This window comes from Oenanthe melanoleuca, chromosome 3 (genome assembly GCF_029582105.1).
Source record: "Oenanthe melanoleuca isolate GR-GAL-2019-014 chromosome 3, OMel1.0, whole genome shotgun sequence".
Classification (NCBI taxonomy): domain Eukaryota; kingdom Metazoa; phylum Chordata; class Aves; order Passeriformes; family Muscicapidae; genus Oenanthe; species Oenanthe melanoleuca.
Window position 1 is genome coordinate 101,653,255 of NC_079336.1, and position 23,293 is coordinate 101,676,547.

The window sequence follows — 23,293 nt, forward strand, 5'->3', positions numbered from 1 at the left end:
GTGCCAGTATCAGCATAAGGGAAGCAAAACTAAGGAAAACGTGAAATTTAATGCCAGGTCTCCCCAGCACATCTGACACCAACACACACAGCTTCCCTCCAAGTAATTGGCTCCTCATTTTAATTAATCTCTCTGGATGAGATTTCCTCTGGCTGCTTAATGAGGCATCGGCTGTCTGACCTTTAACCCTGGAGCCATGGAACTGCATCTTGACTGAACAGCAAAGAGCTTGCCTGACCAACCACACAAACCTCACTGCCACAGTCAGTGTCAAAAAACCCAACAGAGTCAGGGTAGTATGAACATCCCCTCCCACATCTCCTGCTTCTCTCTTGTTCCTCTGGCATAACTACAAACAGAGAATGGGGTCACACCTGGAGCTCAGCTGAACCAGGCTCTGCAAAGGAAACTGCACTGTGGTTCAAAAAGGTCAATCACAAATTCCAGATGAAAAACCCTGCAGAGGGTTATTGAACAGAGACACAACTTGTAGCTTAGAAAGCACTACTTGGAAAAGCCAAAAAGACTCCAGAGAAAAACCACAAAGTGCTTGTCCTGATGTCTGTTACTTGCTAGAAAGGGACTTGGCACAGCATTCCAGTCTGGTCCTGTATCCCTCTGCAAGATCAGAGAGACAACATAACAGTCTCCTGTCAGCACATGAAAACCTCTGCAGGGGAAAGATGACCCAGCTGGGACTTTCTCCCTTCAGTTAATTGCAGTGAAGATTAACTGGAGAAGTTAACTGCAGCATAGAATTCAAATATTTTAATGTTCAAACCACTGCCCATTTCTCAAGACTGATGTGCAAAGCTGTTTTATCAAGTACCTTACATAAGTAAAAGTTATTTTGGCTTCCAAATTCCCCACAAATAATTTCTCCACATGAAGTCATAAAATACCCATTTTCTAGAGTGTTTCTGGACAGCATCTCACACCAGTCAAAGTTGAACCAACTCATCCAAGCCAGCCAGAAGAACCAACAGAAAATATTTGTGGGGTTTTTACCCCAGCAGCCATGTGGCAACTCCATCATGTGAGTCAAAGGTGACAGATGCTGCAGGGATGAGAACAGTTCTTTGGCCATTCAGCAGTGAGCAGGTGGCTGGAAAAGGCCCCTGGATGTCTATTTTGGGAAGCCTGGACACTGCTGGGATGGCAGAAGAGTGGAGCATTGAGCAGAGGACTGATTCTCATGGAAGGAGCTGGAAGTACAATTAAACCAATCCAGGGCAGATTTACAAAGATCTCAGTGTTACTCTTGTCCTTACAACCACAGCAACAAAGACATAAAAAGGGTCCTTATCAAGGGTCACCTTTTAATTTCCTGATGTGTGACTGCCACTTGGAATGGCTACTGTCCTTTCTGCATCCTCTGCAAGCACGTGAGGCACTGGCCCAGCCTGTGCCAGGAAAATCCGTGGTGTGCTGGTTCAGCTCCCTCACTCCCCTGGAATCCAGATTAACAGATGTAGAAGTCTGAAGTAGCAGCAGGCTCCAAGTAATTCTAATGAGCCATAAAAAACAATCTTTCCATATAAAATGGAAATTTGAATGAAAATATTAGGATAACTACATCCCCGTTTTTTCCCCTGTATGTTTAAATATGGAGCTTTCCTTTCTCCTCAGGAAAGACGAATTGAAAGTAAAAGCAGAGAGTTTTAGGTGTTTTTCTAATGGGAGACAAATGAAGATGTTTGGTTAAAAATAAGTAATCACCACAGTGCTCATTGGAGGAAAACACAATTAACTCCCCAGTAGGGAAGGAAATGACAGCACACACTACTGGGCAGCTGCACTCCCAGGGCTGGGACTTACCACTGGTCCAGTTCCAGAGAGGAAAAATAAGCTTTCCTACCACTTTAGTTCAGCTACTGGAGAGTATCTTCAGTATTTCCTCTACAAAACTAGAGCTTGGATTTTTCTGATTGCTTGACTCTGATCAAAACCTGATCCGATTTTGCCTGTAGTATTCCACGTGCTGTTTTCATGGAGAAAATTTCATATTCTCATTTCACAAAAGAGAACAAGCAGCAGCTGATGAAACAGCAAACAAAATGCTCACAAGGCTTCATCTGATACTGTTCCAACTTCCACTTTGCATCCGAAGATGAACACAGTGGAAAAGAAGAAAATCAAAGTGAGTGGCAAACAGGGCCTGCAGCTGCTCTGTTCACAGGAAGAGACAGCTCATGTAACTCACCTGAGCAGAATGAATGCAGGTGCCAGATCCAGCAGCTGCTCACACCATCAAAGGAGGTTGCAGGGATGGCTCCTGGCAGTCCCTTCTCCCTCTGGCACAGCTGCCCCTATAGCCTATTCCTGCAGCACTGCCTGGAATGTGAACTACAACCTGAGGTTGGCTCCTTTAGGTCTGTACATTTCTTACTGGCCTCCAAACCCCAGAGGGAGTCAGCACAGCTTTGATTTGACAGAAGTAGGGCATTTCTCAGGGAGGAGACAGAACTACCTTATGTGGAGGTGAAGCCTTTAAGGGTTCAGTTATGTTGTTCGGCCCAGCTCCATTCTGAACCTTTGAGAGCCCTGGCTTCCTCCAGGGAAACCCTCCAAAAGGAAGCAATTCATTAATGTCCAGGTTCCTTTTAAAGATTTTAAGAAATCTTCACAAGTCACAACCTCTGTGATTAACTGGAAGATCAGCATTATTAAACAACCTTTTGTTAATGACACAGATGAGCCAACTCTGCACTGAGGAAATGAAAATGACTCCAAGAAGGTCATAAATACAAAAATTTATGTGGCATTTAAGTAAAAATATGCCTAAGTATAAATTTGCAATACTTTCATGTAACAGACAACCCTGTGTAACACTTCCAGGAAGAAAACCCACATAACACGTGCCACCCCCACGGGGGCAGTAGATACAGAGCATTCCAAGACACACAAACAAGTTCCACACAGATCCCAAGGACAGGAGGTTTGGAATTCTGGATGGATTTCCAGCCTCTTGAAAAAAGGAACCTGCCAGATTTCTTCTGTGACTTGCTGTTAAGCATTCCCATTCCAGTGGCATGCAGCCCAATTGATATTTAAATTTCTTCTCAACAGCCTTAAATTAATTTTGACACACAGCTCTAGTTCACAAGCCTTAAGGCTTGTCCTTCATCAAAACATTTTGAACAGTGCCAGCAGCAGCTTCTCCAAGGTCCTTTTGTCTATACTGAGGTTGCAAGAACAAGTTCCATTTCTTCATGATTAATCCTAACAGAACAGAGATAACAGAACACCCAGATTGTACAAAAGGTTGATCTTGACTTTTTGGAAACACACCAAGTTTAAAACTATTGTTAATAGCCTAATTAGCACAACTCACATGATTCAACTAAAATGTGTTTTAGTGGAAAAAAACCTGATCCTGGAAGGTATATTAACATCACACTTCTACTGCACAGCTAATAGTTTTTCTGTTAAACACAAATTTAGCCTTTACAGTGTTTGCTTCTCGCTGTTTCCCAGATAAACATCAGTCAAAACTGAGCATCACCAGTATCACACCACAGTAATTTTCCTACAAATGTAGAATTAATTTGGAGAGACCACTGGTTACACAGTATCACCTTTTCTAAGCAAAGCCTTAATCACAATTCAGTGATCTTTGTAATAAGATACACCAATGCACGTCAAATATGGTCAAACCCAGTCAGCATTAACATTCCCTAGTTCATTCATGAAAACATAGGAACAACATCCATCCTATGTTCAAGAGCCCTTAGAAGCCTGACCAAGCTCATTTCCAGATCCACAAGACAGATCTAAGCTGCTGTCACCTGCTGCCTGCTTATTTAATTTGTGCTCATCAGTGATCTTACAGTTCAGTCTATCATGATGGAAAACACTTCATATCTTTGGTTTAAATAATCCAAACACAATTATAACATGCAACAGAGGAAATGTGAGCAGAGAAGTCAGGCACACCATACAAAGGGGCTTCTGATCTCTCCCACAGCATCTCAGAAACCACGTGCCTTTTAGGACAAAGTGCCATTTGTGGGCTTTTTTGTTTACTTGTGGAATCCAAACACACTGCAGGGAAACCCAACTCTTGCAGGAACATCATCTTGTCTTCAAAGTGCACAGTTCTTCTCTTCCCACTGTAGTGGCCACAGTTTTCTTGATTTTTGCAGATAAAAGTGTAGCTTTTAAAAGGCTGCTGTGTGTCTCACCTACTGCTGAGTCCTGTAGATGTCAGCTTTACAACTGCTCAGTTACACGGGACAACACTCAAACATCACAAACTTCTCTCAAGATAGTGCAACGTATAGATATTATCAAGTCTATGTTTTCACCTATGTGAAAGCACATTTAGAGGTGTCCACTGTATGGAACTCACACTCCAGACTGGGCGTATTCTTCAAGAAATTTAAAATTCGGGATATGCAGTGGAATTTCCTCCTTTGAACAGCTCTACCAGACAAATGAAAGCTTCTACCATATAGATCAAAAACATATGTGACAGAACAGGGATGGGTAAATTGAGCTTTCTTGGAAAATACGTTCTTTATGAGCATTAAAAAATAGCTACAACAAAACAGCTTTCAATACAAATTGGCCCTATTAATCTCAGTCTCAAAGGAAGCCAGCATTTTGCACTTACAACTTCTCTTCTAATGAGAGATGATCTCATCTCTGACTACTTTTTGTTCTTGAAGAACAAGACAAAATTCATGCATGTTAGCAAGGTTTATGCAACATATATATATTTTTAAAAATAATATCAAGATTATGACACATCTTACGTTCATGGTAATACACCAACAAAGCAGGAACATACAGGATCTCACTGAGGGTTCTCCTTATGAAAAAAGACTTTTATACTAACCCAAAGGAGTGATACACTGATATGTTTAATGACCCAAGTCTAACCACATCTGTCTACCTGACGAGCCATTTTCACTTTATGCAGTTCAACACACGCAATTCTGACAGAAGCAGCAAAACTCAAAGCTTCTCATCACTACCCGAGTGTGCCCCTCTCTTTTCCCAACCTGATGATTCCAAAAGTAGAAAAACAATTAAAAGTAAAACCCTAAATGCCTCTTCAGATAACATCACTAAAGCACCTTGAGTTCTGCCAAAAGCATGAGTTGGAAATGGCAGGACTGCACCACACGTGACAAACTTGTACTGGCAAGAAAAATACAACTTACTGACTCCAAAGTGAGCATTTCCTGCTACAATCTCATGATGGGGACAAATTACCAAAAGAAAAAAAAAAGAATTGCTGTGCTTTGGTAAAATTTCCCTCTGACCAAAATAATTTCCTTTAAACCTTTTAAAGGTTCCAACACATTTTAAACATTCAGTTGCAATTCTCTTTCTGCCTAATGCTTTAAATTACTCCAACTCCTTGGGTTAAACAACTCAAGCTGCACAGCCTCTGGATCACCAAAAACTGACACATCTGGGGGTGAGCTGCAGGATCAACTTCCAAAACAAACATGAATAGAAATGGAAGAGAAAGGTGCTTCGGTTGAAAGTGATAAAAAAAAACCCATGGTAAACAACATTTTTGATAGAAGACCAGTAAGGTGCCTCCTTTTCACTAGTGAATCGTCTCTGTGCTTCTGTGGCATTTGGGAACAATCAACATTCAGACAGAAAAGTCATAGTCCTGCCAAGCTCCAGTGGAGTTAAAACTCCTGATCTTGCCCAGGTCAGTCCTTAGAGTGACACACACAATGATCATTTCAGAGCTGGTGAACTGAGGCTGACACCCCCTTTTTCTCTGAGAGAACACAGAACAGATAAGACACTGATTTTGATTGTCACGGCTAAGGTCACACAACACACAGCAAATGTGCTTATCAAAGAAAGTAAGCAAGTACTAAGCTTAAAAAAAGAGGAGCCTGCTGGCAGAGCAGAGCTTTGCGTAAACACCAACGACAAATCAAGTGTAAGCTCCAGCTTCAGACCCTCAAGGGGTCTGACACTTCTTTGGTCCAAGTGTACAAGAGACACCACTGGGAAAACTATAGTTCCTTCTCAGCCCCCTGACTCTTCCGCTGCCTCACTGTGCTTTCAGTCTCTGATTCAGCTAAGGGCTGCTCACTTAAGTCTTCCATTTCTTCTTCCCCTGATTCTTTTCCAAGTGCTAAATCCTCCTCTGACTCATCAGCACTTGAATTTGCTGCGTCTTCTCCGTCTGAGAGATCTTTCACATCTGCAGCCTCTTCCGCATCGTCCGCAGAAAGCTCTGCAGCCTCCTCCGGCTCTTCCAGCGCCGCGTTCTCCGCGTTCTCCTTGGTGATTGCTTCGTCTAAACAAAGCAGAGGTGCAGTTAGACTGAAACTCACAGCAAAGCCTTTTAAAGCTGCATCACCAGGGACATCCTCTGAAATACTGACGAACATTATAATTGATTAGGGCTATTATTCCAACTGGGATTGGAACCAGATGATCCTTAAACCATTCTGTGGTTCTGTGACTGAAAACTTTTCCTTATTTTTCAGTTATTTCATTAAACCTTCACTAGATTTCTCCTCTGCTTCCATTTATTTTCCTTGTATATCAGGCAGAGATAGACTTTCATTTTATTCTACCAAGTTACAAACCAAAGACAAACCAATTTTACTTGGCTCCTGGATTATTGGCTCACTGCTCACTCCAAAGATCTGAATAGTGTATTGCCCTTCCTCCTACAGATTTACACTTTAAACTACAGCTTCTCGCCCTGTTAAAGAATTCTTACCAGGAGTTTCAGCTGTGTATTTTGACTTGGCTGGGCAAAGGCAGTCTGAAATTAAAACCAGGATCTGTGGAAAAGAAAAAGGCATTTACTAGCAATAATAAAAACAGCATTTACTAGCAATTGCAAAAGTCCCTGCACTCATTCTTTTTAGATAGATGGATATACACAATAAAACTCACAAAATTATATTATCTTGCTTAGAGATAAGAGCTAAATAAAAACATGGAAAAAAGTGCTTTTTCAGTGTGTACTAACCAGCATTCCCTGCTTTCTACTACCCATTTTCTGCCTCCTACTTCCCTAAATTTATTCAGTACTGATGCTTGCTGAAGAATAGCTCAGAACACAGATGAGAATTTTTACTTTCTGAAAATTTATGAAAAATCTTCGTCAAGATTTCCTGTATTTTGGAATGTTATTCCATTTCTGTCCCTGGCTCCCCAATAGAGATGTGTGTTCCACCTTTTGTGCTCATTATTTAACCAGCCCAAGGCAGAACACGGACGCTCAAAATGCAAGGAAGGCATTTGTGCCTCACTGTCACATGCTAAAAATAGTGCGAAGAAAAAGACAGAGCTGACACCATGTGAAAGAAATATATTTCAATCATTGAAATCTTTTTGGAAAGAGCTGGAGATTAACTTCACTTTTTTTTTCAGCTTTTTCAGGTTTTTTTAGTGAAGGAGTAAGAAGGAGAGTTTCTTTTGAAACATGATATTCACTTGCTTCTAGTTATACTAACTTGTTTTGCTCTCATTTGGTGAAAATCTACGATCTAGAAAAGTGCGGCTATTGAAATTGAATAATCAAAAACATTTTTTGTATACAACAATTCTGCATGCACATCAAGTACAAAAACGTGGTTTTGTCGAAATTCAATTTTCAAGCCCACTGAAATCACTTCCCAGTACTACTGAGAAATACACTGACAACATTTTTCTTTATTTCACTAATATTTGGGCTGAAGGGCAGAGATCCACATTCCAGAAACAACTTTTACATTTCCTACACGGTATAGTGACTTAGCACCAGGTTAAACCAGTTACCAGCAGAACTGTTTGAACTGTCCTTGCAGTTGCAGAATGCACTTAAGGAACAGAAAACCAATCCAGAAGAACTTAAACCCACAGATCTTCAAATCCTCAAAAAATATTTTCATCCTTAGATTTTGAGTAACAGTGTGGCAGTACCCTTACACTGCTGACTCCCACAAAACCAATTCCTCTGTGGTTAATAAAACACTCCAGAAAGCCTGTGTTCTTAGAAAGTTGGAGTCTTGACCAAGTCCGGCCACACACAATCCACCCTTAAGTAGAAAAGACTTATTAGATACAAAAAGGCCAATACAAGAATGACTCCTTTTAGTGGATGGACTAAACAGTTCTAAATTGAAGCATTTCATTACAATTGATAAGATTTCATAAGAAGGTGACCTGATTTGTATTGAGGGCACTGTCCAAATGCTTCATAACCAGTGACAGGCCTGATCACCTCTCTGAGGAGCCTGCTGCGTGTTTAACCACTCTCTGCTTCCTAATGTCCAGTCTAAACCTCCCTGGCACAGCTTTAATCCACTCTCACACATTTCTGATGTCACAGGAAAGAGATATTAGTATTTAGTAATATATTATTAACGCAAGGTATATTTAAGTATGTCTTATGAGCAAAGTCAGTTTTATTTTTTTCACAAGATAATGCAAAGCAAGAGTTCTAGTCAACTAAGAAAAAAAGTATTGTTTTCTTACCAAACCCAGGAGCAGGCCAATCAGTAAGGTAGCTAAGATGAAGACGGCATAGGAAACCCAAATATGAACTCCAAGAGTGCCAGTGAGGTAGTTATGAATTTGCTGGAAATTAGAAGAAGATATTTAATAAGTTCATACCTAAAACCACTTAAGATTTCTACTGCCAAAACATTAGAAAAATTGCTGTCTGAGACCTTTCATTTAACAGCATTTATACTGAAGTCTTCCCCTTCTGACACCATTAAATCTTGTGGATTTTTACTGATTTGCTCACATAAAAAGGCTTTTTAAGCAGAGGATGCACAATTCTTTCTCCCAAAGAAACTCAGCATTACAGATGCCATACACAACCTTTACTGCATGGATGGATGAGGAGCCTCAGAGCTTGCAGGAAAGTATCACAACACCCTTCATCCTTATGTGGCATCTGTTCATTAACTAAAACTAAGCCATCCAGCTCTTAATTAAGCTTTTTAGCTCTTAAAAGGAGACATACACACTCAATGCATACACTAAAATGATTTCCCTTCTAAATTTAAATATAATAACCCAAATACAATATTAAGACTTCTTTTAAACCTACAAATTCAACTGGCTGAGTCAAGCAGCACATTAAGTCAGATGAGCTGGTAGGAAGTAAATTATGACATTAAATCTCTTTCAAAACAAACCACAATCAACAATTACAAGAGTTTAAAATCCAAAAATTCCAGAGTCTTCTTTTTCAATGTCAGGACATCTTTTGATATTTATTAAAGCATAAGCAAAGACAGCAGAGCAGGAGGAGTGAGGAAATGTACACCTGAAATATTCACTGAAGTGGAAGGCAAATTAGAGGTTTCTTCCCAGGACAGTTAATCTGTCAGGAAGGAGACTACAGAGAAATAACACCATTTCAGAGCAACCATGGAAGAGAAACATCAGAAGGTTACAAGAAGTAAATATTATCCAGTGAAAAAATGAAAAATAGAATCAAGCAGAGCTCTGAGTTGTGTTTATCAGTTTGATGCTTAGTAGAAGTGATACAAACTTGTTTCAACTCTCAAGTACATTCATTTTCTGAAGCACATGTTACAATAGTAACATATTTTGCCACAGTCTCAATCTCACTGACACTCAAAGGTTTTGAGAAGATGTTTCCTGACCAGAATCTGAACCGACTGAAAATTCTCAGTATTTAGGTGCCATGGAAAAACTTGGATAGCTTCCAAATGAAAGGATCTTGAAATATTTTAAAGTAAAATATGCTCTAATAATTTAAAGCAAAATATGCTCTAATATTTTAAAGCACACTTCAGTGTAGCTGAGCATTTCTCATTTACTTCTGATAATTACTCTATTATCCAAATTCATCATGTTCCTACACAAGTGGTGTTGCCAGTTTGAACCCCAGACACAGAAACTATTACTAAAAAAACCCCTTGCCCTCCCTTCTCATGAAAGGATAATAAAAATATTCAGTTATTATCCTAAGCATAAAAAGAGACTATGAAAAATAGTATACAGTTACTCACCCTGATCCATCCCGAGAAGTGAAACAGCCCTGCCATGCCATGCATCCTGGAAAACAAGGAAATAGAAAATCAGGTTGGCAGCAGCCCTGTAGCTCCTTTCCCCTTCCTAAAGATGCTACAGCTCTTCTTCCTTCTCACATGAAAAATAAAGACCATCTCTGGATCTTTGATGTGAATTTATATACAATGGCTCCAGCCAGAATGAACTGCAGGCCACTCTCATCTTTGGTACATCCTTTGTGCCATGCAAGCTTTCTACAATATCTCTAAGCAAATCCCTCTCTAAAAACAAATTCTTATATATTCTGTAAGCAGTACATTGTTTGCTATTCCAAAGGGAGGTAAGAGTCTCTCTTGTAAAGAAATTAACAAGAAATTCTTAAAGTTAAAGGCTGCCCAGTAGCCCAAGTCATGAAGTAATGATCAATATAAACACACACTTGATTCCAGGACTCAGCAGATATCAGAAATGCCACTTTACATAATGCTCAGTGGCTGTATTATTTCCTTTAATCTCTTTTCAAAAATGACACAAACAAGCCCTAACAGGCACAAACAAAAGCAAATGCAGAACATAAACTGCCTTTATAGGTGAGAAGCTGGGAATCAGGCTGTCAATACTGATTACTTCTGCAAAGCCTGCAAGCCTAAAAAATAAAGGCCTTTTGTCTTTAAACTGTCAACACAGGACCCTTAGTGAATAAAGAGATACAAAACATTGTTTTTGTTAACAAAAACCAAGTGTTACATTATAGAAGATGGAGACTTCCATCCTGCTACAGGCTCCACAGCTTCCCATTTCCTCTCCAGGATGTAGCCTTGAAGATCTTCCAAGGTGCGGGAGCCGCGGTATCTGCGGAACACTCCATCGTTGGCGCTGCAAAACAAATCTCCATCAGAACAGACAGCCCCCAAACTCTGGGGCAAAAATCCCAACCAAAACCCCCCACACACATTATACACTTCACTTGCTAAGAGCTGAGTGTTTGGGAACGGTAAGTTATGATGGAAAATCTCAGTTTTTAAACAGCGTGATAAAGCTGCTGTTTTTCTTAACTATTTACTGGCACTACAGCAAATACACAAAGCACATGAGGTTAACAACCAAACCATTTCTAAATACAACTCAGAATTAAAAGTGCACATATATATCTATTTGTTTGCATATCTGCACAACTCAGTACTCTGAGACTGGATGGTTCAATATTTCAACGACAGCATCACTTTATTGGCAAAGAGATACAGCAAATGTTTTCTCTGATCCATTTTTAATGGTGGATAACAAAGAAACAAACTAAAGAAGAGCCTCAGATAAGGATTTCATAATGCAATCAAAGCTACAATAACTTGAGCTGAAATCAAAAGTCACTATCCCTTCATTTTCCCCACTTTTCAGTTACAGATTAAATCAAGTGACAAGTAGGAGTCAACAGTTGCAGTTTCCAGTATGACACACTTACTGGTAAATTGTAGGAAGTGTTGTGACAAAGAAACGACCACTCAAGCCTGGAAAGGGAAGAAAACAACACAAACAGTTCAGTAAAACTGAAAATTCTCAGCATTCTAACTTATCTATAAATACCTACAAATCTGTATTTTAGAGCAGGCTGCACAGCTTTCATCATTGTTTTGTAAATACAGGTTAACAGTTTGTCTTCAGATATGCTACAAACAGTTACAGATACTAAATAATAAATTAAGGAGAAATGTTAGCTTGAAGAACGCTTACTGAGAGGTAATTTTCCTCATCAATGGATTTGTCTCCTCAGTATTTACACCCAGCTGAAGTTTTGGACCAGTCCAGTATTAGAATGCACTCAGAGTCCATTAGAAAAAGCTGAATTCCTATAGCCAGCAACTGCAATTCATATAAAACACCAGTGTAAAGAGTATGGTTATTTAACCTTGCCTTTTATAAAATTTTGTGAAAATCTTTTGGGAAATGAAGGCCTTATTCAGCCTTCAATAAAGCAAACAGCTCTAGGCAACAGGATTAGCCATGGAAAAGTATTGTAGCAAGAGGATTTCTGTCTTCAGGGACAAAGATGAGCCATACTGAAATAAGCCAGGTATTTTTAAAAGTTTCAGTGGTAATGTTTTCCTCAGTTTGAATTCCCCTATGGAACACACAAAAAAGGGTTATGGCTTTTTTTGTTGTTTGGAATTTTGTTTGAAGACATTTAAAGCAAATGATCTTGAAAGTTCCAAAAAGGAAAGCTTCTTTACTTCAACTTTTCAGCTCTCTGCCTTTATGAATACGAGAGGCAGAGTGATGAAAAACTCTGTGAAACAGCTAAAAGTTGTGCCAGCACAGGGAGATATAAAGCAAACAAACCCACAAGTGTGGGAGCAGAATTACTATAGCAGACAGCACAACTGCACAAGGAAAACTGGGTGGAGAATCACAAAGAACATAATTAGCTTAAGAACAGAGAAAGTCATGGGAACACTGAAAGGCTCTCTGAAGTTGTTAAAATGCCAGTCAGGTAAAGGAAATAAAAGAGCTCTCTCCTCTTACCTGTGGCCTATCCTAGAGTGAACACCTCAGAAGCAACTCTGAAATCTAAAAGTTATGAAATGCATCTAAGCATCCCCAACATTCTAGGTGGAGGCTTGCTGGTTATCTAAGGCACGTCCCTAGATTGGTAAAACCACACGTGAGTCAGCTACAAAATTTAAGAACACATTAAATTGTTTTGGTGCTTATTTAATACAATCTTGAATTGGTTACAGTTAAGCATCTGCAAATCAGAAACTGATATCCACTATGAAATCAAGTTAATCAAAAATTTGAAACCCCTTTTATTTGCATATGCACACCCCTGAGAACATACAGAGAATAGAAATGTCATCTAAAACTCCAGTTGCTTTCAGCCAACAACTACTTAAAGAGGACACAGATGATCCAAAAAGACTTGCTGTAATTCACAAGTACATGTTGTGATCAGGAGCTTAAAAAAGGCACCACAAATATGCAGAATTTAAGGGTCCAGAAGCATCTCCACTATTTGCGTGTTCCACACTGAATGCTTCAATGGAGAAGATGAGGCAAGAGGAAGCACTTTAAGGCTGGAACATCAAGGGACTGAAATCTGCTGTGAAGCCATTAAGACTGTGGTGGATTTATTCTTCAGGCATCTCCTGCAATTAAGCACCATGAATGGCCACTTTATCCTGCCAGTTTGGGAAGTGCAATTTTATGTAACTCTGCGCTCATCTCATGGTTTTCCCCTAATTTAACACATTTTGACTACTTTCAATTCAATGAAGGGGTTACATAACTAAGACTAATTAAAGTACCATTGTACAAGCAAAAAAAAGGAGACAGAGCATTTAAACACAGCAGAAAGGCTGATGCAAAGCCCACAATAAAAATACCTCAGTAACTTTGGAGAGCTCCAAAGAAACTCATATCTTCCAAATTACATCAGCACCGAAGGTCAAATACGTAATAAATGTTTGTTTTGCAGTTTGAGCATTCCTTAGTTTTAGAAGTGCCTGCAGCTTCCAGTGCTGAACTTGTCAGTGTAGGTTTATTACATGAGCTTTGGTACAAATTCATCCTTTTCGTCAGTCCTTTGGCTCAGAAGTTACCCATGCTTAGGGGTCAGGACTCTCAGCAACATAAGAAATTAAAGTATTAAGTTTATGTAATCTATTTAAACAAGGTAATATTAAAACTCATCTGTTTATTACACTACATAATGATTAGTATATACAGCTTTTTAATACCAGATTTTTTTGTGTACCTGTGAACTTTTAACAAGATGTGAACCTACACAAGGTCTAGAACAGCTGACATCTTCTTGTCAACTTGGATTGCTGATTCTGAGACAGGAGTTTTGATACAGTAAATCTGTTCAGCATATTTTCAACTAATAAAATAAATACATTTTTCACACACTTTTTAGAGCAAAAACAAAGAAAACCAGTAAAGTTTGGCCTTTTTTTATTAACAACATCTCAGTCTTTTAATATTGCTGATAAAATCCTTTATCCCCTCAAAGCCCAAACAAGGATGAAGCATTGCCAGGAGATGCAGAGGTTTATACAAGATTAATATTGCTTGTACAAAGACACACTTAAAACTTCGAAGGGAGTCACCAAAGGAATAAATTAGATTGCACTCATGCTTCTGTGAATAGTTAGGAAAGTGTTTCTATAAATATATTTACATGTGTGCATCACCAACAGGAAACAGCAGTAACATCTGTAATATAAAGCACCACAATGAAACCAGCAACATGCTGGAAGCAGTTAGCAACTTTAATTAAAGCAGGCTAACTCTACCACACCCTGAAATTCTCCTAACGCGAGGTTACAGAGCTGGAATCTTCTGCAGACAGGTTGGAGGACAAGACAAGGCAACAGCTTCCAGTGACGAAGATTAAAATAGAGAATAAGCCTCTTTTAAGTCAGTATTAAGCCAGATCACACCCCCCCCCCACCCCCCAATTCTTTAATCCTTCAAACTGAGTTTATAAACTTCAGAAATATGAACTGTATGGAAAAACAAACTGTGGATAACATTTTGACTTTGAAGCCTAAATAAGCAGTAAATAATACTTGTATTGAATAATTCCTGTTATTAAAACACTCTCTTTTGTGCCACACCTGGTTCCTGAGTGACATCCACTTTTGCAACAGTGATGCCGAGCCGTTCGCTCTCCTTGGCAAAGCTCTCCCAGGTCGCCTCAATCTGCTGGCAGGCTGGACACCAAGGAGCATAACTAAAGGGAGAAGGCAGGGTAAGTATTTTAATACTTTTACATTCTAAGACATTCAAATTGATTTATCATACAGAGAAAATACAAACACATCAATCACAAAGGAAAAAAAAAAAGACAGTTTTTCTTAATCTAGTCTACTAAATAAGACAATCAAAGTTGTTTTATCGATCCCCATGTTCCTCCCCATGTTATTAAAAGAAAACAAATCACAGATTTGAGAAATTCACAGCCAAACTCCTCACCACTTGTGATTTATTCTATTTACATAGGAACTAAAACCCATTTCCAGGGAAGCTACCTGAATTATTGAAGCCAGGCTGTCCTCTGAAGCATCTCCTTCATCAAAACATTTTGTATTGATTTCCCACACCTCAGAACTTCCCAAAATTGCATTTGCCTTAGCCCACCACTCTATACATCACAACATGCCCTTTTTGACAGCAGTCATTAGAGACTTAAAAAGAGCACACATCAAATTCCTACTGCTCATACTTATTGTCTTGTTTTTACCCAGGATTAATTTCAAAAAATAGGAGTGTGCTTTTATAGAGCTGAATTTTCTACATTCTCAATCAGAATAATTAAACCAATTTTGCACCTATTGGTAATATCAATCTGGAAATAGAACAGCTAATATAAAGGAAAATATCAGATAAAATTGATGATAAAAACCCTTTTGCCACCTTTCTGTATTTTAGCCTGACTTGGTTGGCCAAGTGTACATGAAACTTGTGCAGCTTGCCAGGTTCTGTCAGACACACTGAAGGGAACCAGCACAGGGAGGTACAGACTGAGCAAGGGAAATTGCCTATGCATAGACTCAGCCTTTCACTAATGAGGAGAGACCTCTATGGGGCTTAATCTGATTTACTGAGGGGGGATGGAGGTTTCTGGCAGCAGTGAGTCTAGGGACACTCTGCCTGCCACAGTGCTCCACAACTGCCACCAAAAAAAGCACTGAGTCTAGGGACATTGTCACAGTGCCCCACAAATGCCACCAAGCACCTCATCCATTGCAAACCACAGAAACAAATTCCCTCCTGGGCAGAACCCAAGATCCTTAGCACAAAACCACCACTAGGAACCTTCACAAGGTTCTCTACTCCTTTGGTTTCCACCACTGCTATCTGACCTAGGGAACAATTCCTGTTCTCTGGCTGTCAGCAGGAATGCTTACTGCTATACTGCCTGCAGAACAAAGATATCCCCAGTCACTCCCAGATGTTTCATATTAATAAAGTTTAAAGTCAAACAGGTAATTTCTCACAGAAGAGGCAGAATTCAATTTACTCTGAGTGCTTTGTGGTAGTTTTTAAACTCCTGCATTTAAAAAAGGGAATCTGGTCACTTTGCAGCTAAAAGGACACAAAAATACTTGTTGTATTTAACTGTACTTCAAATTCATGATTCTGTGAAAGCCCATATCTTGTTTTTTTAAGTCAATATCATTCCATGTGAAAGCATCTAAAAAAAGGACATAAATCTTATCCTGCCAAGAGACAGAACCTCAGTATCTCTCCAAAAGATCCTGGAAGCAAGTCTCACATGTAGCAATGTTCTCCATTGTGATGCTGGCCCAGAGAGAGCTTTTAATAACAGTCTGACAGATACTGTACTTTACAAACAGGATTATTTTATTATAGAAGCTTGACTGATAAATAAGAAACTGCAAACATCCATCAGATAACGCAGCTGGTGTTGACCTAAAATGAAAAAGAAGTTTGACTGTTTTCTAAATCCAGCTTCTTTAGATGTCTCAAATTCATACCATGAGATTTTCAAAATTAATATATCCTTTAGCCTGTTCAATCTGATTTTGGAATAGAAATTTTGACCCCACCAAAATTTATATTTACTTTTGACATGCATGAGCATTTCTCCTTAATGAAATTGAATATTCAATACACAACTAACACTCATATGATTGAAAATACTTCCTTTAGTTCAAAGCAGCATGAAAATCTACCCATGTCACAGTTTAGCAGTGACAGGACATAACAGTCACCTGCACAAAAAGCTGTGGTTGTTTGCTGTCTAATTTTTAGTATCAATATTGGACATGGGATGGCAATAGTTCCATATCATGCTACAAGATCCAGCCACTCCAGCTGAACATTGGCACAAACAATCAGGATTAAAATATTTGCTTTACATTGCTCAAATTACACATCCCATTCTTGCCAGCCAGGAAACAGCCTGTCCTAACATGTTCAAGAGAGAACTTGCAATAGACATCAGATTTCTGCAAGAGTTACCACTGCTGTTTACCTCAACACCCTCACTTGCCTGAAGCTTTCATGTCTGCATTTGTTGTGTAGCATTTGAGGCATCAAGGAATTCATGACTGCCTCTTGGAAATAAAAAAATTGCATTACCAAAGCTTTATTGTGTCTCTTTCTTAGACTTAAAATAATGGAAGAGTAAGTGTAAGGGGAGGTAAGTTATTGAAAAGTAAAATACTTCACACTCAGGATATCTTTATCAAAAGTTTCAAAAATTTTTCTGCACCCTGAAGGACTGAGGGAAGTACTTGATTTCAACAGGGTCATCCTAATGAATCCTTTAGAACTGTGGGTGATTCATATTTCCACAGAAGTTATGGTACAACATGCATTTTTAAAATTAATAGGAAAAAAAAAAATCTGTAGGAGCATGGAAACAGACCCTCATGTCTGCTGTGGAACCAGTCTCTGTTACTTTTCAAGACACAAAATGCAAGAGCAGGTCCCTGGCCAAAGCAGATGTAACAAAATTTCTTCTGCCATACTCGAGACAGGCCAAGAAACAATTAGCACTTTGTCAACACCACCAAATTAAGGGCTGCCACTCCCATTTCTTCTCCCTCTATTAATTGTAGGGCATAGGGTGCAGTGCAAACAGGTGTGCCAAGAAAACATGCCTTTCCAAGTCAAAAATCAAAGTTTGCTGGAATTTAAAGCAAGACTTGGGCACTGGGTTAAGGAAAGAAAGCTTTCAGTTACACATTAAAAAGCAATTTGCTGATCTCCATCACAGCTAAAAGTGACACACTGCAAAACTACTCAGTGCAAGCAGGTATTGCACATTCCTCAGCACAATCCTCATTCCTGATGCTTCCAGACCCCTTCCACAGCAGTTTTACAGCTGAAATGCTCTCACACACTCAGCCCTCCATAAATAAGGTTGCAAATATCTATCACTGCAACAACGATTGACCTCAGTGGACTAAAATCACTATTTCCAAGTATCCAGGTGTTTACTCTTGTTCCTACTCCATTACAATACCTAAAGCTTTTCGCAGAAGGCATAAAAAAGCAATTGAAAAGCAAAGTTTGTAGCTCTCAGAGACAGACTTTCCTTTTGACTTCTATTTATCTCTGATCTAAAGCATAAAAGAACAAGCTTTGGCTTTCAAATACCAACAACTTCACTGAGGCAATACAAAAGAACCCACTCAAGCTAAAACCAGTTTGAGCAAAGGTGCCATTCAGCCGTGTCACCTCGAGTAGATCAGTAAACACAGAAAGACTTTGCTAAGATGTACTGATACACAGTTTCCAGCTCCAAGCCACTTATCTCTCTTCTTGTACCTGCCTGGCTACTGAATTCACCCTTTTCAAAAACATTTAACTCTTTTTATCTGCCTTTTCACTACCATTACTACCAATATCAGTGAACAGATGTAACCTTGAGTAGCATTCCACACTCTGCTCTAATGGCAATTTTACCAAGTTGCAGGAATCTAGGAAAAAGGAAAAACAGCTTATGGATACAGGCATGAGAAGATTTGCTAAACAGAAAACAGCAAAACTTGTTTAAACCAAGCTGCTTGATGGAGTTCATACTGGAAATGCTATTAAAATAAGAGGGAAAACGCTGGGACAGTATCCAACAGAATGGTATAGCCAGTATCAGAACAAAATTCTTATTTTTATTCTTTCAAATAGTTTTGCCTTATTGCTACAGATTCCACAAGTATAGAAAATAAAGAAAAAAAGACAGTTTCTAAATACAGCTAGGTCTTGAGGCAGGATAGGCAGCCAACAAAAGAAAAGCTCCAGATCAACTGTGTGGTTTTAATGACTTTTCAAGTGAGCAGGTGGCAGCCAAAGACACAGAAGTTGGTGCCTGTCATTTACCCAGATCTGTATCACCACAACACAAACCCTGGAAGCTGACAAGGAGCTTCTTGCAGAGTGCCAAACCCCTTCAAACCAGACACACCTTTTTTTTAAAGAAGATTTTTTTTTAATAGAAAGCAAAACAATCAATGAAAAATTATGTGAATTATTCTAGAGCTTCAGCAGATTAGGTTCCATCATTCTGCATATTTTTATGTTCCCTTCTGCATCTGTTTTGTTTTGTTTTGTCTCTTATACAAGGGGTATTTCAGTATATTTTTGCAGTTTTTGTTCAGCCAATGCCCTGCACAGCACTCAGCTGTGTGTTCAAGTATTAACTAAAATGTTTGGTCACTTCCTCTGGCCCAGCCAGCAGAGCTGCAGAGGCTTCAAAACCAAAACAGAGTTTTGATAACTTGATTTTCATTCCTCCTGCTTTTTGGCTTTTATTGGGTTTTGGGTTGTTGGGTATTTTTAAGAATAGGACAAAGAAAAGCCTGGACACTAGCAAGAATTAAGAGACTAGAAACCCTAAAAAAATTTCAATCTTGTTAAATTCTTAACCTAACTTAAAGTAGTTGTTAAACAGTTTAGCACTTCCTTTGGGATTTTATTTACATGAAGTATTTCAAGCCATCTGATTAAAAGCATTAAAACATCTAAATAGGAAACATTCAGCTTCATTTTTAACACACTCACTTGAAGCTACAGACAAAAGGTGCTGGTGGGAGCGCTGAACCCTTGCAATCTGCTGGCCAACAAGACAGCAGGGCAATATTTAATGATAAATGGCAATGAATAAATAAAAAGGATGGGTCTACACTCTAAGTATAAGCCTTTGAAACATGACTATTAACTGGTCTCCTGATTTTCATCTGGCTAGGATTAAAATGGACAATGAAGACACTCCTTATCAGGTATACACAGCAGTAAGTCTGGGCAAACAAAGGGGAACCAAAACACTTAACAGCATATATGGGAACAAGCATATAAAGCACTGCAGATGCAGAGCATAAATACTTTCTTTTACAACCAGAGGCACGAAGACAACATGTTCATTGATAGATTAGGGGTTTTCTTTGTTTTGTTTTTCTTTTTTTGGGTTTTTTTTTAAAATTTGCTTCAAAAAGAAGAGGATGTTAAATTAAGATAAATCAAGCTTGAAACAAGTTTTGTTTACAAATTCAAAGTGTACTTTAAAGTAAGCAGACCAGAAATGCATTTTCTGTGTTCCAAACAGACACAATATTAAAGACAAAAAGGAAACTCCTCATACTAATGAACCATTATCTCACAGCTACAGAATAGAGATAAGGAAATAGGGAAACTTTTTAACACAGCTCATTCCAGCATCACACTCACAGCACTCCAGGCTGGATGTGATAGTAACAACATCCAAAAAATGGTGCAATGTCTGGCTGATAGTGAACCTCCTCCAAAACATTTTTATCAATAAAATGCAGCAATGCTTCCAGGGCCTGCAATTTTTCCAGCTATGAACAACCAAATATTTACAAAAAGCCAGCCAGTACACACACCTCAGCTGTGAGGGATGAAGGAGGAAAAATCCTATTTCTGCTACAGGTCCACACACAAGTAATGCCAAACTTCAGTTTCTCTATTTGTGCCCCTGGGAACAACAAAAAAATGGAATTACACAGTTATTTTCCACTTCCCCAAATAGAAAAAATGACATTAAACAGCAGCTGCACCTGTTCCTATCAGGGCAGGAGGCTTCAAAAGAGCAGCTCATGAAAATTCTTTTTTTTTTTTTTTTCATGAAGATGCTATAGTAACATTTGCATTTAAAAAGTACTGCTCAGAAAAAAATATAGATAAAATTTTAACTAAAAATAAATTATAAATAAAGAGGAGGTTCTTCAAACAATGAAGTTTTAATGAAGATTACTGCAGACCTGCCAACCAGCCTGAGACAGCATGGAAGGAACGCATGGACTGACATGCAGGACTCCTGTCTGGATCACTAACTCTAAACCAGATAAAAATCAGTAGAAGCCAAAATCCATCAGAATGGAAATTTCTGTAAGAACCTGATTAGTGTGTGTTTGTTGTTCTCCTCATTGAAGCCACTTGGGCTGAGAATTCTAACACAGAGGTTCTCCCACAAGCCCAATCAGGAATATTTAGGCAAGAGGGATGCAGAGGCCCATGGAAAAGCTCAATGGCTGTAAAATGCTGCCTGCCTCAGCTTCACTCCCAAGATAAAACTGAATTTCCTCCCTTCTCTTATAGGTATTTTGAGCAGGAGCAGGGATGGGGGAAACCTGGATCAGATTTCCCCCGGAAAGCAGATAGGGGAAAAAGCCCAGACCAGAGTCTGCCCGGAAAACATTAAAAAAAATCAATCCTAGAGCTCAAACCCTCACTAAATCCACACCAGCAGCACTGAGTTTGCATCCTCATTAAAGACAAAGGTTCCTCCTCAGGAGAAAAGCAGAAAGCACCAGTAATGAACCACAGGAAATAGCGCAGAGACCCGAGAATCTTTCACACATCAAACACCGCATAAAATTAATTAGAGTCAGATTCAGGCAATGCCCAGCTAACACCAAAGCTAATTCTGCCACCATCGTTGTTGTCAGCAAGCTCTCACTCCAATCCAAAGACCAATTTTTCAATTGGACTAAAGGCTTCCAAAGGATTTTAACTGTTCACCATCCCAACCACTTCTGGTTTCAGTCAGCTCTTCTCTTTCTTCTTCTTCAGAGGCACGCACCACTAGTTATATGAATATTTTCTTTTAGAAACAAAAACTTTGAGTCACCATGAATAAACTTTCTCCTTAAAACTCACCAACCTGTGAATCAGTTTGAGTAGCTAGCTAAGTATTTAGGAGGGAGCCCGAGTTCAGATGTTCAAACTGTTTTAACTTAAGTACTTGCACAGAGTAGAACACTTGCCACAGTAAAATCCTATTTTATAGCTGCATGGCCCACAGGCACCACGTGACTGTGCTGCCTGCTTAAACTATTTTTTTATTCATTGCTGTCAAAAAAAAGAACCCTCAAGCTCCTTTTCCTCCTTCTAAATACAAGCAGGTGAGTGAGCTCCACCAAAAATAAAGCCACGTGCATTTCAAGAACTGTGTCATGTCATAAGCAAAGCCACCACTCCAGTACCATCAGTCAGAAGCTAATGAAATCTGATACATCTCCCTTGAATGAGAACTCCGAGCTCAAGTCAAGGCTGGGATATTATGTAATACTGCTTTGGAAGCCTACTCCTGCTAAACATTCCTTACCGAACTCAGCCCTCTTGGAGCTCACACAGAACCCAGTGCCAGGTGGGGGAACAGGGCAAGGAGCAGTGCTGGACACTATTCCCAAAGTGACCCATTTAACCCTGGGCACTCAGATGAGAACCTGAGGGACAGCTGCTTCACAGAATCAATGAATGATTTGGGTTAAAGGGGACCTTGAGGACCAGCCAGTGCCAACCCCGTGCCATGGGCAGGGACACCTTTCTCTGGCAGGGACACTGTTCTCCTGGACCAGGCTGCTCCAAGCCCCATTCAAACCTGGCCTTGAACACTTCCAGGGATGGGGCATCTACAGCTTATCTGGGCAACCTGTGCCAGGCCTCACCAACCCCACAGGAAATAATTTCTTCCCCAATATTCAATTTAACCCAACTATCTGTCAGTTTGCAGGCACTCCCTCTTGGTCTGTCATGACATGCTCACGTAAATGGTCTTTCCTCATCTTCCCTGTAAATTCCCTGCAGGTACTGGAAGGCCCAATTAGGTTACCCAAAGCCTTCTATTTTCCAGGGTGAACAACCCCAATTCTCTCAAAGTAGAGATGCTCCATTCCTCTGATCAACTTGGTGGCCTGCTCTGGGCTCGCTCCACGTCCTTCACTCCACATCCCTCACTGCTCTCTGCCTGGAGTGACCCGTATAACCTTGGGCACTCTGTGCCCGCACAGGACGGGAACCTGCGGGGCAGCTCCTTCTGCCGGGCCATCCCCGCAGAGCCCAGGCTGTGCCGGCGGCCGAGGGCGGGCAGAGCTGACGCGGGCACCGCCCGCCGCCTCCCTCACGCCGTCCCCGGGCAGCACCGCCGGCCTGGGGAAGGGCGGGAAGGCCGGCCCGGCCTCCTTCTCCCCACAGCGGGGCTGCAGCCACCGGCCATGCCCGCTCCTCGCAGGGAACCCCTCACAGGGAACCCCCCTCGCCCCCCCGGCCAGGCTGCCTCCGAGGCGGGCGGGAAAGCGGCCGCTACTCACAACTCCAACATCCACTGGCCCTGCAACACCAGGCTCCAGTTGGAGCCGCACAGCACTCGAACGCTGCTCCGCGGCTCGCCGGGGCTGTAGAAGGCGGACGAAAAGCAGGCAACGGGACCCAGCAGCGCTGCGAGGAGCAGAGCGCGGAGGAACCGCCGCCCCTGGCGCCAGCGGCCCGGCGCCATGTTCGGCCCGCCCGCCCTCAGGAAGTCGGGGCGCGAGCGGCCGCCGCGGGGGCGGCGCCTGCG

General features: G+C 40.4%; 1 protein-coding gene across 1 annotated transcript; it reads right to left on the reverse strand.

The window, feature by feature from the left end:
- Positions 1-2,738: 2,738 nt before the first annotated feature.
- Positions 2,739-23,293, reverse strand: TMX4 (thioredoxin related transmembrane protein 4). Its single transcript, XM_056487761.1, has 8 exons — positions 23,046-23,293; positions 14,583-14,698; positions 11,429-11,474; positions 10,717-10,845; positions 9,969-10,014; positions 8,455-8,556; positions 6,710-6,773; positions 2,739-6,277 (listed from the first exon to the last, which is right to left on the reverse strand). Exons 1-8 carry the CDS (start codon positions 23,228-23,230, stop codon positions 5,991-5,993), a joined length of 975 nt encoding a protein of 324 aa, XP_056343736.1. The 5' UTR covers positions 23,231-23,293; the 3' UTR covers positions 2,739-5,990.

What these genes read in the sequence shown, in the direction of transcription:
- TMX4 (XM_056487761.1), bottom strand. Translation starts at nt 23,230, where the DNA reads ATGGCGCCGGGCCGCTGGCGCCAGGGGCGGCGGTTCCTCCGCGCTCTG. An exon ending in AAGTCTCCATCTTCTATAAT is followed by an intron (nt 10,015 to 10,716) that starts GTAACACTTGGT and finishes CTTGTTTTCCAG; the next exon opens with GATGCATGGCATGGCAGGGC. An exon ending in ACTTCTCGGGATGGATCAGG is followed by an intron (nt 8,557 to 9,968) that starts GTGAGTAACTGT and finishes TCTAATTTCCAG; the next exon opens with CAAATTCATAACTACCTCAC.